The sequence below is a fragment of the Castor canadensis genome, chromosome 8 (assembly GCF_047511655.1).
Source record: "Castor canadensis chromosome 8, mCasCan1.hap1v2, whole genome shotgun sequence".
In the NCBI taxonomy this organism is placed as follows: domain Eukaryota; kingdom Metazoa; phylum Chordata; class Mammalia; order Rodentia; family Castoridae; genus Castor; species Castor canadensis.
Genome location: NC_133393.1, coordinates 86,363,080 through 86,378,215, shown reverse-complemented (window position 1 = coordinate 86,378,215; position 15,136 = coordinate 86,363,080). Strand labels below are relative to the sequence as shown.

At 55.2% G+C, this 15,136-nt stretch overlaps 1 protein-coding gene across 3 annotated transcripts in view; it reads right to left on the bottom strand.

Moving 5' to 3' along the window:
* Positions 1 to 15,136, bottom strand: part of Kcnh3 (potassium voltage-gated channel subfamily H member 3) — a 19,335-nt gene extending 4,199 nt beyond the window's left edge. The window contains exons 1-10 of one of the 3 annotated variants that reach the window (XM_020169470.2): positions 13,595 to 15,136; positions 11,977 to 12,210; positions 11,393 to 11,527; positions 10,323 to 10,456; positions 9,661 to 9,904; positions 9,129 to 9,286; positions 8,834 to 9,041; positions 4,578 to 4,859; positions 4,107 to 4,306; positions 3,443 to 3,692 (exon numbers count right to left, since the gene is read on the bottom strand). In XM_020169470.2, the coding sequence (XP_020025059.1) occupies positions 3,443 to 3,692; positions 4,107 to 4,306; positions 4,578 to 4,859; positions 8,834 to 9,041; positions 9,129 to 9,286; positions 9,661 to 9,904; positions 10,323 to 10,456; positions 11,393 to 11,527; positions 11,977 to 12,210; positions 13,595 to 13,670 (1,921 nt within the window). In that variant the 5' untranslated portion in view covers positions 13,671 to 15,136. The remainder of the gene's footprint in view (positions 1 to 3,442; positions 3,693 to 4,106; positions 4,307 to 4,577; positions 4,860 to 8,833; positions 9,042 to 9,128; positions 9,287 to 9,660; positions 9,905 to 10,322; positions 10,457 to 11,392; positions 11,528 to 11,976; positions 12,211 to 13,594) is intronic. The other 2 variants (XM_074083298.1, XM_074083299.1) reach the window with 2 other exon arrangements.

Below are 15,136 nucleotides of genomic sequence, written 5' to 3'. Positions count from 1 at the left end.
CCCAATCCCAGTCCTCCACTTAGTATCATAATACCTAAAGGAGACCTCACAATCTGAGTTTTAAGGCCCACCAGTGATTCAGGTGTAGGTTGTCCAGGGATCACAGTTTGGAAACAGCAGTTTATGCACTGTGTGACACAGTGAAAATGTCAGGTTGCTGTTTCCTTCATCTTCCCCAGCCCTGGCTACCTCTTCTACTTAAGGAAATCTGTATCTGCCCAAGTCCAGAGGGGTTTCTTTGTTTATTTGTTTTGTTTTGTTTTTGATAGTACTAGAGACTGAACTCAGGGCCTCCTGCTTGCTAGGCAGGACTCTGCCACTTGAGCAGGCCCTTAGTCACTTTTTTTCTTTTAGCTATTTTTTGGATAGGTATCACATTTTGTTTTTTGCCTGGCCATGGCCTCAGACCACAATCCTTCAACCTCTGTGATCCTCCCAAATAGCTTGGATTATAGGTGTGAGCCATCAGGCCTGGCCCACATGGGGTTTTCCACCACCAGGTTGAGACTGCCACCTGTGTGACAGCAACTGTAATGTGGCATTAATTATGCTCAAGAGCCACTCTCAAGGATATTAGCTGAGTGTGTATGTCTTAGAACCAATGACCAAGGTGTCTGTGTTCAGGAACAAGATAAGGATCAAATGAGTTAGCATACATGAAGTGCCCGACACAGAGTTGACCAGAGAAATTTGTTGCCTTCCTTCTGCTTCAACCAAGGTCCACTTTTGTTGGTCTCCAGCAGGGATCAGGGCCATCTGGACTGAAGCACAGCTCTTATTGCCATGGAAAGGCAGCTAGAACAGTGCTCATAGCTTTAAGGAGATGTGTGGCCTTAAGAAGGAAGATGGGGTGACTGATAGCAGCCCACATTGAGCCAAGGGGCCTCTTCTAAAAGTTCATGGACTTTTGTTTACACCTAAGTGCAGAACACATCCCTGCTAAATTTTGTCTTCTTGGTTTCAGGCGATCCTAGTTCTTTCTGAGAACCATTAGGCTTACATTACAGCGTGATCCTCTGAGGAATGAGCTCTCTCTTTGTGTCACCTGAAATAGGATAACCATGAAAAGCAGCACTATCCATGAGACACAGCACAGAGGACAGAGTCGCAAGGACCAGAGTCTGCCCCAGGCTGCCACCTTGGCCACAGCCTCCAGCTAGGTTCTTCCAGTATCCAGCACCCCTCACAGGCCTCACATGGCTTAGCTGAATACATTCACATCAGGTTGGGGCTAGAATCAACACTAGTGACTACAGGACCAGCCTCAGCTGCCAGGAACAAGCCAGATGCACCTGGATGCTCAGCGGAGAAGGCAGGTGGGGAAGTGAGGTGAAGACAAAAGTAGAAAATCAAGACACAGCCAGTCATGGTGGTTCGTGCCTGTAATCCCTCAGCTCAGAGGCTGAGGTGGAGGATTGTGAGTTTGAGGCCAGGCTGGGCTGAGAGACCTTGTCTCAAAAATAAAACAGAACTAAACACCCAGGCAATGATCAGGGTGAGAGCCAGGCATTCACTGGGACAGCCAGAGCCTCCAAGTCCGTGGGGAACAGCTCATACGGAGCTTGTGAGTCAGGACAGGATGGCTCAGTGGTGGCAGGGGTACTGGTGCTGGGGGCATTGCGGAGGCAAAGACCTGGACCACAGGCTAGGGCCATTCTAACTGCTCTGTCTGAACACTGAATGGGATTATTGTAAAACCTGGTACCTGACACTGGCGAGGAGCTACTCTGAGAGGACACATGCCCCCTCCAAGCCACCTTGTTGCCTTGGCTGCCAGCTAAGTGCCATCTGTTTCTAATCCACTGGACGATCTTGCTTTGGACTGAACAAGATTTGTCAGTTTGTCTTTTAATCTTTCCAGTTCTTCATAATTTTTTGAGGATTATTAGCCATACTTGCGTGGTATAACTCCAGCTTTCCTCCCTCTCTCTCTCTTTCTCTCTCTCTCTCTCTTCTTTAAGATAGGGGGTTGCCCAAGCTGGGCTGAAACTGCTAGGTTCAAGCCATCCTCCTGCCTCAGCCTCCTGAGTAGCTGGGACTATAGGCATGTACCACCACACCTAGCCAGAACTCCATTTTCTCAGTCCTGGCATAAACTTCATATAGGCACAGAAGCTGGACTTACAAAAGATGAAAAATAAGAGCACCAAGCCTGTTACTTCTCTCAGGCTTCAAGAGTCCCAGTGGCATTTCCTTCTATTCCTGTTGGAGGACTCTCTTCCTCCAAGGAGTGAGGATGGACACCCAGTAGCTGCTGAGATGTCTGGTAACATGGCCCTACTTCTAGTTCTTTTGCATGCTTCCAGTCTTCTCTGTGCATGCCAGATAGTTATACACCTCAGCCCCTCCAGGCTTCTACTGTCCCCACAGCCAGGATTTAACTACAGTCAAGTCAGCACCTCCCTTCTATATCCTGTATGCATCCTCAGTTGCCCAGGCAGGTCTTAGTGCTCCTTGCCGTCTGGGGTCACCACTGAGAGCTTCCCATAGCCACAGAGCTTTGCCCCCCTTTATTGGCTTTTCATGGATGCAGCCCAGTGCTTCCCAGAATGCTTGGATGTGCATATCCAACCCTCTTGAGATGCTTCCCTTTCTGCTAGTGAAGACTCTACCCGGGCGCTTAAGGAGGGCGTGTAAGAAGAATGAGATTTATAGTCAGGCAGACCGGATTCCAACTCCATTGACCAATCCCTGTTTACCACCCAACTTCACTGACCATGGTCACCTTCTGTGTGAAATGGGAATAATCTTAGTTCTGAGCCTACTAGGTTCTGTGAGGCTCAAATAAGACATAGCGTGCAAGGGGCTGGGACAGAGCTGGTCTATGTGTTCGGCTGGTCCCTCTGTGTCCCTTCCACAGTAGCAATCTCTTGGTTCTCACCTGGGGAATTGATTCCTCACCTTCACCTCTTCCTTTTGCCAGGAAGGAAAGTACTTAAGCTTCAGGTACCATTTTACCTGAATGAGTTTCCCCAGCCATTTGCTGGCTGACCTCTGCTTACCCATGTAGATTCTAGACCTGTCCCCTGACCCAATCCAGGAAAGCTGCATTTCACTGTTCCTGGAGCCCACACAATGACAGTTTCATTCCTTCCTCTTTCAGCCCTGCCCAAACATTCTTCCCAGCACTTCCTTTCTCAGATGTCTTCCCTCCTGACATGAAGTGCTGCTCTTCTGTCCCCTCACACACTGAGTCCTCTTAAAAGACTGGCCCTCCATTTGCCTGGTCCTGGGAACAGCTTCAAAACCATGATCACCTCCTGAGTCACCACCTTGTGAGCACTGAGTCTTCTCTGAGCTTTGCCCAGGTCTCTGACCACTCCTGACTCCATCCTGGCTATTTCTCCCCTGGTGGTTTCCTCCCTGGGTTTTCTGCAGATCAGGATCATGGTCTCCCATTACGCACACACACACACATGCCCTCTCTCCCATCCACACAAACCTAGGATGGCGAGCACCGTGCCACCCTTGAGCACCTCCATGGAGCCAGAGCAGACAAAGTAGAGGGCCTGGAGAGCGTCGCCTTGGTGGATGAGATACTCTCCGGGTGTGCAGAAGGCTGGCCGCAGGGCCAGGGACAGTGCCCGCAGGCAGCCACGGCTCGCGGCCTCGAACAGTGGCAACTGCAGGACCTCTTTGTGAAGGTGCATGGCAATGTCTGCGCGAAGCTCGTCTGGGAGGCTCTGCAGCAGCTGCAGGCAAGCAGGTGGGGAGGGTTGGGGTGGCAGAAGAGGAAGCTCCTTCCAGTCAGCTCTCTCCACCCTGTTCAACATCAGGAGCAAGGGGAGGTGCAGCAGAAGGTCGGAAGCCCCCCACACAGCATCAAGGGGCACAGGCACAGCCAGAGAGGAGGGCTGCCTCTGTGGCCCTCTGAATCCCTTTCTCCTCTAGGCCTCAGAGCCCCCAGATCTAATTGAGGTAGAGAAGAGGCCTTCAAGCCTTCTTGGCTTCTCTGACCCATGCTTCCATCCCTGTAAGAGAGACCGGAAGCAGGGAGGCCAAAACTCTGCGTTCCTCACCCCACCCCCACTCCTGATCCTTTAGGTCAAGTATGAACCCCGTGAGGGATTAAAGGCCAGAAGGGTCATCCCTGGAGGCCGGCACACCTCGGTGGTGTCGATGCCGTTGTTCACAGCCCAAGTGGCCTGGAAGTACTCCAGCATTCGCTGCTTGAGGGGCTTGGGGATGCGATGGATGCGGATGTAGTCACGCAGGTCGCGGGTGCGGCTGTGGTACAGAAAGCGGCGGGCGTACATGCGCTGGATGATGGCCGTCACGTTCCCAAACACCACCGCGTGCATCAGGGCTGGGGGAGGGTGGCGAGAAGGGGTCACCTACAGGTCTGGCCTGACTTGGCCTGATACCATGCTGGGCACACCTATCCTCTGTCCCCTCTAGCCAGGACACATGGGCCCTGTGTGGCACGGCGTCTCTCCCAGCCCTGGCTTTGTGTTGGGTTCAGTGGACCACCTCAAGCAGAACCTCTGGCCTCGGGTCCCTGGGGGGGGGGGGGAAGGGAGGGGCCTCCTGGGGCCAAAAGGCTGGGAAAGGGCCAGGAAGCTGAGTTCCGCCCTCACCACCAATGAGCATGGTGCAGATGGAGAAGATTTTCTCAGTGTCGGTGTTAGCGGACACGTTGCCAAAGCCCACACTGGTGAGACTGCTGAGGGCGAAGTACAAGGAGGTGATGTAGGCGCTGCGCAGCGATGGGCCGCCCAGGAGCTCCAGACCTGTCCCGTTGGTCTCAATACTGCTGCTGCTGCAGTTGTCACTCTGGTCAGAGCTGTTCCCTCCAGCCGGGCTCCGGCCCACCAAGTAGTAGGGAGTCTCCAGTCTGCGGGCCAGTTCCTGCAGCCAACCTGGGGAGGGGCGAGGGGTGGGCCTGAGTGGGCAGAATGACAAGGCTGCTCTGAGGGTTCAGTGTCCAGTTGGCATTCCAAAGGTGGGGGACACATAGATGCACTCACCGCTGTGGCTTCCTGACACTTTTCCCCCTCTGCAGCCCAGCCAGACAAGCACAGGAGGGAGAGGCTACCCCTCCCCAGCTGGCTCCTATCGGAGCTATGGGTAGAGAAAGGAGAATCACAGCCTCATCCCCATGGCTAGCACTAATCTCAGGGAATGTAACCAGCAGGAGGGACAAAGAGACTGGGTGTGAAGGGGAGGCTCACTGCATTCAGACACAGCTTGGCAAATAAATCCCCAAGGTTGGATGGCCGAGGCCACCTTCTCTGCCCTCAGCCCATCTGCTCCAGAAAGCCCCTCACCCTGCCCCATTCAGCCTCACCCCCCCCCTTACAACCACACAAACCACCCAATCACACGTAGGTGCTCTCCCGCACACTCACATGGATGTGTGTACAGGTATGACTGAGACATGATACATGACCCACACAGTCTAGAAGACAAGGACACACACATGTGAGCACCCTACAGACACCAGACGCAGCCATGGCCAGTCACATTGAAAAGACCTGTGCACACTTAGGAGAGAGATGAAGGCACACAGAGGCTTTTGCACTGACAGCCAGGCAGGGGTGTGGGGACGCACTTGTAAAAAGGGGAATATACCTAGATGCCACAGGCAGGCATGTGCACAGTCACACACTTCTGTAGGTGAAACACACACACAAGCCAGACTGAATCAGCTGGGGGGAGACTGAATTTGGCCCATATCCCTGTTGAGGGGCCACCTGTTGGCCTGACCACAGCAAGAGATAGGACTGGGTACTGGGGTGGCTGCTGGAAGTCACCTGGCTGGGGGGTAGGAGAATTCTAGGGCACTGGATGGACTCATGGCAAGGAGGGAGAGAGGACAGATTGGCTGATAGAGAAGGGAGAATCAGAGAGCAAATGTGGGGTCACAGGCTGCAGTGAGACCCAGCTCAACATACAGACCTTGTGCCACACTCTCCCAACGCCTTCTGTACATGATCTCTGTGGTTCCCACAACACTCCTTTCATCCACACACCCATTCCCTCAGCAACCCCATGCACTGAGCACCAGGAGCTTCCTGCAGGCTCCAGTGCAGAGGGGCAAATAACTACCACAGGACAGTAGCTACATCCTAGAGGCGCCACATGAGGGGGCTCAACCCAAAGTCCTCTAAGCCAGGGCTCAGAGCTTCCAGAAGAAGGGACACAAGCTTGGTCTCAAAGCATAGGAAGGGTTTGATACTAAGAAACTGGGGGGTGGGGGAGAAGGGGAGGGAGGGTAATTCCTAATGAAGGGAAAGGCATGAGCCAAACCTACAGATGGAGACTTTCATAAGGTACACAGCTGGGCATGGCAGTGCACACCTATAATCCTAGCGCTCCAGAGGTTGAGGCAGGAAGATCATGAATTCAAGCCAGAGTGTGACCCTGTCTCAAATTTGGGATTAACACTGAAGGCATCAAAGTCTGGACTAAGGAATCTGGGGAGATGTCTGATGGCTTGCAACACAGTGAGTGCTCATCCTCTCCCCCTCCTGTCGCTTGAGGTGTGCTGTGAGGATACAACAGAGTAGGGAAAACTCTTCACAGTCCCAGTTTAGCTGGGGCTCTGAAAGTGAAGCCAGGTGTCCAGGGGCAAGAGGGTACAGTAGGGGTGGGAAGGAAGCATTGATGAGATGAGGCAGGGGCTTCTCTTTCTGACGCCATGGGGCATCAGCTCTGGAGCTGGTGGCAGGGTGGTGTTTCCACATTAGGAGGGTCAGGCAAGCCAGGGATGTTCTGGAGGCTGGTGAACTTCACACTGAGAAATGCCCTGAGTTACCTCCCTCAGCATTTAGCACAGTCTGAAAAGCCAGCCATTTCCACTGGGCTAGTGGGACTCTAGCTAAGAAACTCTGCCCACATGGACAGCAGAACAGGGGACCAAGGCAAGGAAGCCACGGAGAAGGAGCCTCCCAGCAGAGAGAGCTGGCCAGCAGCACCCCCACCCACCCAGCACCTCTCCCCATCCAGAATCTCTCTTCCACAGGCTGGACTTTGGGAGGCTTGGGTTTTCTATCAGCCCAGTTTGGGGACAGTTTCCCTGGAGAAAGAAAGGGGAGGTGATGATGCGAAGGACTTGGAAACCCTCCATATGTGAACCAGTATCAGCTCTAAACAGAATAAAACCACCTTGGAACTCAGGGGTCAAGGTTGAAAGAATTACCAAGAGAGCTGGGAGCATGGCTCAGGTGGTAGAGCACCTGCCTAGCAAGCACAAGGGCCTGAGTTCAAACCCCCGTACCCCCCCATACGTAAACTTCTCAAGAGTCAGCCAGTCACACCCCCATGCTTATCATGGTGGGGTTCAGAGGCTTTCTGGCAGCCAGAGATATTTTTCTTCTTTTTTTTTTTCTTTTTAGTACTGGGGATTAAATCCAGGGTCTCTTGCATACTAGGCAAGTGTTCCACCACTGAGCTACATCCCCTCCACTTTTTATTTTATTTTGAGACAAGATCTTGTTAAGTTGCCCAGGCTGGCCTTGAACTCCTGCCTTAGCCTCCCAAGTAGCTGGGGGTATCGGCATTTGTCACAGTTCAGAGATACTCTTGATATCAGATCAGAAACCCCTATGAGGTGGTTGGAACAGAGTAGGCTCATAGACTAAGACCAAGGTTATCTTGGCCTGTGGCCAACCTGTGTATTTGGTGTCCCCGATCACTTGTGGGGGTAGAGATAGGACCAGGGCATTTGCTGATCCCAGAGCAGCCTCCACCACACACTCCCACTGGGAAGGGTGGGAGCCAAGGAGCCAACACTGCTGGAGTGTCCCAGTTTCTACATGCTCAGCAGTCACAGCCCTCAGGGGAGTAGCCAAGTGTCCCCTTGGGGCACACGCCAGTCTGTGTGCATGGAAGGGGGAGAAGATTCACAGGAGCCTTGTCATCCCTGGAGAACTGATCAGAGCAGGTTTCCAAGACTGGCCTGGATGCCTGATGACCCCCCTGCACAGACAACACCTGAATAGCTGGAAACTTGCTAAGTGTCAGTTACAACAAAGCTGAGAGAGGGTGGGAGGGCATGGGAAGAAGAAGCTGTGCTCTGTTTGGGAACCGAGAAGCATCAAGAGTATGAAATGGCTACAACAGTATGGTTCTGATAAAGGGAAAGGAGTTATGACATTCCTGTAGTGGCGTCAGTGGGATGGCGAAGGAAAAGGGAGGTGAGCAGGGAGGAAAGATGAAAGGAAAACCTGTCTGGAGTCCCTGGGGCCAGAAGGGCTCAGCCCAGGGTCATTGCTCATGTGGCAAAAGGAATGTGTTTGGCAGGGTCAAGTGCTATAGTGACTGTGAAGGACCAAGGTTTGCCTCTGGAAGGTCACCACAACCTTCTGGAGACACGCTGGGTGGAGAGGTGGGGGTGGAAGCCCTCCCGGCAGGAGTTAAGACTGAGTGGGTGGTAAGCAGAGGGAGGAGCTGATGTGGAGGTGAAATGAAGGAGAGTGAAGAAGTTGGAGACACAGAAAAGGCTGCTTTTAGGCTTAAAGAGAGTGTGGACTCAGGTGCTATAGGGAAAGAGATGCAGGTGGCAGGTGACAAGAGTGGGGCAAGGGCCTGAGAAGCCAAGGTGGTGGGGACAAGCTTCAGAGAAGGTGGCATCAGAAGAAGCCATGAGGGCAGTGGTTCCTTGCCTGTCCTTCCCGGTTGGGTAAGAGCTTAAGGAATGTGACCACCAGGAGGACACATGGGTGACTGAGACTCCCCAGGCAGTCCACTGGGCTGTCTCAACAATGGCCAGCTGCTAGATAGCAGGCCTGCCACATGGTGGTGACCCTTACACACACCTGCACACCCTTTCTCTGACCCTGCCACCACTCCTCTGGCATGCAGGCCCCACCACCAGCCCCAGTCTCAGTACCAATCTCAGGCAGTTCTGATTCACTGCTCTCGATCTCCCGCTGGCCAATGTAGAACCAGACGCAAGCCACCCAATGGGCAAGCAGGGCGAATACAGCCATGAGCAGGGTCAGAACCACAGCGCTGTACTGCGAGTATCGGTCCAGCCGAGGCAGCAGCCGAAGCAGGCGCAGCAATCGCACTGTCTTCAGCAGGTGGGCCCCGAAGTACTGAGATGGGGGGAGAGGTCATCTCAGGTCAGCTCTGTCTGTACCAGCCCAAAGCCCACCCACCCAGCGCAGCCCAGCCGCACTGACCACGTTGACCTTGAAGGCGTGTAGCAGGTCAAAAGGTAGCGCCGCGATGACATCCAGCAAGAACCAGGTGGTGACATAGTGGAGGCAAATGGACTTTGGGGCGAATACTACCTGGCCCGACTTAGACACAAATGTGGTGCGGAAGTTCAGCACAATATCTGTTGGAAATCGGGTAAAAATCAGCATGGGGTGACGACAGCTCTGTATCACCAAGCACCTGCTCATTCAGTACTTGACACTGTCCCAGGTCCTTTATGGACATGGCCTGAACTAGCCGTCAGAGTTAACTAGCAGGTGCCTACTGTTATTCCTACTTTATGGAGGGAGAAAGTGAGGCTTGGAGAGGTTATGACTGATTTAGGGTCCTCTACCACATTAATGACAGAGACATGTTTGGAATCTAGGTCTTATTTCAAAGCTCATGGGGTCACAGACAGGGGGAAGGCAAGGCAGGGACTTGTGGGGCACTTTAAGCCATACAGATATCCCCATTAGTGCCTGGGGTGTGGTGGAAAGTGCAGAGTGCACGTACCGAGGATGAAGAGGACCTCCACAGCTAGGTCACAGACACTGGGTGGGCCACGGGCTGTGCTGGGCTCCCGGGCTGTGCTCACGCACACACTGTAGGGCACAGTGACTGCCACATAGAGTGTGGCGAGCAAGATGAAGCCATCCCAGGTGGCTCTCAGTGCCCCACAGTGCAGCAGGATGAATGGTGACTTCCGGATGGCAGCAACTTTGTACTCGGGCAAGTTTGGCTTGTCTCCAAACACTCCCTGAGTGAGGTATGGCAGGTCCAGGCAGTGGGGAGAAGGAAATTAGCAGAGGCTGAGTTTGGATAGTGTCCAAGATGGGCATTCACCTCCTTTCTCTCCCTGCACTCTCAAAGCAACCCCTGACTAAAGACCCCATTTTAAAGATCAAAAAACTGAGGATCAGGGAGATCAAAGGACTTAGCTAAGGTCACATAGCTGTTTAGCAGAGGAGCCAGGACTAAACCAAAGTCCATCTGACTCCAAGACTTTGTTCGATATCTTTGATGAATCAAACATGAAGCATTCCCTCCCTCAGGGCTGGCGGGGCCTGGCTGGCCCCCTGGATGTTCTATGGCAAGCTCAGTTTCCCTCCCCCATCTCCTCCACCTGCCCCTACCCTGCCCCTCAACCCAAACACACACCCTAGTGCTCAATCCACCTTATTGAGCTTGTGCTTGCCCTTGGGCTGCTTCTGCAAATGACCAGACAGGTGGTAGAGCACAGCCCGGCTCCGCCGCCGGTTGGCATTAAAGCCTTTGGTTCCTGCCCGCCCATATCGGCGCCGGCCACCACCTGCAAAAGAAGAGTGCCTGTGAAGAGGAGGTGTAGGATCTTGAATTTAGGACACCAGTTGCTGGCCCATGAAGTCAGTCAGTCTGGCTCATGGGACCATTTTGTTGGTTCAGAGTTGGGGATTTAGGCTCTCCTCACTTCCTGGGGTCACTTGCCAAACCCAGCAATGGGATGCTTATAGGCATTACTGCCCAGGGCATGCTTCCAGGAAGAGAAAGTGTGGACCCAGCAAGGCAAGAAGGGAAGTCTACGGAGGAGGGTCTGGGAGAGGTATTCTGGAAGAGGGTCACAGGGAGGGATGCAGAGCTAGTAGGAGGCTGTAAGCAGAGCTGTGGGAGCTCACGGAAGGAGCCCAGGGTCCAGCTGCAGGGGCTGGAGGGTGATTCTGAAGAATGACATGGTGAAGAGGCAGACCCAGTACTGCCTCATTCATTCTTAGGAATGGAGAGTACTCCCAACATCTCCAGATGGCAAAGACGCCTTGGGGCAGTGACTGATGACAGCCCTGTGACCTGCCCAAAGGCCTGCCCCAGCCTATAGAGATTACAAGAGGAGAAAGGCCCTAAGAACTTAAAAGAGGGCTTTGGCCAGGGTTTTCCAGTTAGGTGTGCTGTGGGGGGGCAAAGGAACCAGGTAGGTCTGTGCTTGACCTCACTAAGTGGTGCGAAAGGGGAGTGTTTGTTTCCTTTCAGCAGCTTATTAAGTTGTCTTGAAAACTCCAACTTTGTATCATCAGGCCTGTCTAGAAAAAATGATTCCCATCCCTGGGCATGCAGAGATGAGAGCAGCACAGTCCTCTCAGCCAGCCAGAGTGGGGCCAATAAGTGCAAGAGGGGAGGGGGACCCACAAGAACAGACCGGTGCCATGGCCTTGCCCAAGCCTCAGGTAACCAACAGCTAGCCACCAACTGAATCAACATCCTCACAGGTACCCACCTGTCTCTTTCCAGCTGTCGGGGCCCCCTCGGTTTTTGGTATCACTGATGTCCTTGTGAGAGACCAGGAAAAGGGCCACTTCCCCCTTCTCATTCTTTATGGGTATCACATCCAGGAGACACCAGAACGGGAGCCCTGGACACAAAGACAGACTCAGTCCATCTCCCACTCTCAGCCCTGCCTATGACCATAGAGGTCCTGACTCCACTGATATCCTGTGCAAGACTCAAGCAGGAGCAGGGCTTCCTGGAGAGGTGGCAGCAGTCTAAGTCCATGTAGGATAGGGCTTGATAGAATGGGAACAAGGGAGAGCAGACTGACTGTCAAACGTGTGTCCAGTTGAGATAGGGATATTTTTCCACTGGATGTGGGAAACCCAAGATTGGTGCTGAGTGGAAGCTGAGGCTAGGGTGAGGTTGATAGAGAGGAGTCCCAGGGTAAGAGGTGGGGTGGAGAAAGAGGGAATGGAAGAGGGGACAGGTACATGGGAAGATGGGAAGTGAAAAGAGGAGGAACAGTGGAAGGATGGGTGCCTGGCTGGTGAGATTGTAAAAGTGAAGCAAGATGGTGAGGTGTCTCCTCACCACTCTTCCGGTACAAGATCAGCTCAGCCTTGAATTCCTTGTGTTCATCCAGCGCCTTTCGGATCTGTTGGCGGACCAGCTCACTGGTGTCTGGCCCATAGAGGAAGGAACAGGCACAGCCCCGCTGCATGACCTCAGCCCGGGAGAAGCCCGTGAGGTCACAGAAGCCATCAGAGCAGTAGACCACAGGGAAGAGCCCCGCTACTTGGGCATTGCCAAGCACGAAGTTACTGTCTGCAAGAGAACGCCTCTCAGAGGAGATGTTGGGTAAAGGGGTGGGTACCTACCATGCCTGCTTTCCCAAATGCCTGCAACCGAATGGTGGGCTTTATGAACCCCAGGAATACTGTGTGTGTGCTGAGTGGGAGCTGTTTATGAATGGGGCTTGATGCATCACTTGGAAGGGCCAGCTCCAATGAGTGCACTGGAGAATCAGCACATGCAACGCACAATGGTGAGTGCAGCTCTGGGTTGACATTGTGCCCTCAGGACTGTGTCCCAAGCAGTTTGGGGAAGGGGTGGGGCTGGAGATGTCCAAAGGACTGTACCACCTGCTGTAAGCTCATCTCATTTTCACCTCTACTTCTGCCAGGCTCACCCACCAGTCAGGTAACCAGGTTGGCTATATAACTCCTCCCACTGGGGCCCACCTGGATTGGGAGGCAACCCAGACCACTGTCCATCCTTCCCTCTGTGTTTGCATCCTAACTGCCTGACCTGGCTCAGGAACTAGTGAATGCAATTAAGAATGGGGGTGTAAGAATGGTGACTGAACACAAGAGCCTGGAGCCAGGCATGTATTGGGGAGTAGGGGGTGCTGATTCAGCGGGTTGCAAGCGCCAAGCACACTGGCAAAGCAGATGGAGGAGCCTGAGGTGGGGAGAACTCAGTGATGAGCTCCCACCCCCCTATCAAGAACCGGAGACCATAGAGGACACTAGGCAGAGAGCTGGGAAGCCCCGATGGGCTGAGTGTGAGGGAGGAAGATGAGGAAGAACGAGGTTTTCATGACTCCCTATGCTCAGAGCCTCAGGAACCCAGGATCCAGAAGCTCAAGTGGCCTTCTCCAAACTTCCTCAGTCCTGGTGAGAGTCCCCAAGCTCATTTTCTTTGGGGCAGGAGGGGCTCTCCAAGGCGGGTGTGTTTAGGCTTGGACACATGGTACTCTCCTTAGTTCCGCCTACTCTTATCTTTCGTTGCAAACCTCTTTTCTAAATCTGTTTTTTGAGCCCTCTGCACTGTCCCTAAGCACATTCAACCGCCTCACCCCGCCCGGCAGCCAATCGAGAGTAGCTGTTGCAATAGTGCCAGATATGAGGATGGGATGGGTCAGATTGACTAGGTTCGAGTTCACGCCCCCAGGAACAGAGAGCATCCCGGGCCCCACACTCACGGACATCTCCTTCTAGCCAGTGTTGCCTCGACCCTGAACCCTTCGGGGATTGGCCTGGAAGGAGACGATGGTCCCAGCTTCAAGAGGGTCGAGGAAGGGTGGAGATGCTGAGAACCGGTGGGTGCCAGACTGACTGACTTGTGTGTGGGGGGGTAGTCAGGGCGGACAGGAGTTCTGATGGGGGACCGCTTTATCCCGGAGCTAGGGGGTCAGGGTCTGACTCACGCGTGCCGTCGAAGCGCGTGGCGATGGTGTCCAGGAAGGTGTTCTGCGGCGCCAGGAGCCCCCGCATGGCCGGCATCTTAGGCAGCCAGGGCCGCCCGCCCCATCCCTCCGGGGCGCGGGGACTCAGCGCCGGGGGGAGGGCGCCCCGCTCGGCCGCCCCCCGCCGGGCCCCGCGCCCCCTAGCGCAGCCGTCGGGGGGCAATGCCCAGCCAGGGTTCGCAGGCCCGGCCTATCGCCGGCACTCGAGGGGGCGTCCGCGCCGTCGGGGCCGGGAGCATGGCGCGCAGCCCCTTGCGCCCTCACCACCCACGAATCCTGGGCTCCAGGCCCCGGGGCCGCGGCGCTCTTTGCACCTCTCGCCCTCCGGCGGCTCCCGTTTCCAATGCGGGGAGGCTCCCGTTCGGGCTCGGCTCGGCGCCGGGTCCCCGCAGCTCCCTCCGTCTGTCGGGGAGAAACGGCAACCTCCCTCCCTACCTCCCGCGCCGCCGCCTGCACCGGGGTAACCATGGAGACCGGGCACACCCAGTCAGGGCCGCCTCCTTAAAGAGACAGGCTTCCTGCGGAGGGATCCCCCTCCCCTCGGGACCTCAGTGGGGGCAGGGAAGGCTGCCCGCCCCCTATCCCTGAGACGCGGGCCGCCCCAGCAGCCCCAGGCCGCCAGGTCCGCCCCTCGGAGAACGACGGTCTGGTGGGCTAGCACTGCCTAAGCTTCAGCCCAGGGCGAAGAGTCTTCACCGAAGCTTGGGGGCCGCCTGGCAGCCTCTCCTCCCCCGGAGGGACTGGAAGAGGACTCGGGGTGATGGGAGAGCGGTGTTGTAAAAGATGTGCTTCCCGAGGAAAAATGTTATGGGAAAGGGGACTGGCGACCAGGCGCTGACGACCCCTCGGAGAGGCTGCAGCTGCACCGGAGAGTCTTCAAAGAAGACGGAGAGGGGCGTCTGACGCGGTTTCGGGGATCCAAGCCTTTCGTTCATTCAGCTGGACCCTCTGGAAAACGGATGGAGCTGCCACTAGGAGATGCAGCTGCGGACAGGAGCTGCGAGGAAATTGGGGAGCCCTAGGAGTAAAGTTCAGACGTCTTCCGGATGACCCTGGAGCGCAGAGGACATGCGGGTTGGGGGTGGGGGGGTGAATCCAAGACCCCCTACTCTAGATCCTCTGTTTCCTTCTAGTCTCTGACTTTTGCCACTCCCAGGATGCGCTGCAGGTTCGGGGTCTGCGAGAGGTCAGACGGCTGGGAAAAACGTCCTAACTGTGCGTGCGTGCGGTCTTGCGGGCGGAAAGTGAGGACCAGCCCAGTTCCCCACCCGCTTCAGTCTTGGGGAGCTCGACTAGGCGATGGACGGGGAGCTGCCGAGGAGGCTGCGGGGAGCCCCCACCTCCAGCGAGGGGGTGAGGAGCAGGGGCTGGGGTTGGGGGGCGGACGGCCGTCTCCTGTCCGTCTCCCGAGCCCCGGCAGTCCCCGCGGCCTCTCCTGCCAGCGCCGCTCCTCCTCCCACCCACGATTTGCCAGCTAGCGCGGCTGCCGCCCGCGCCCAGAGA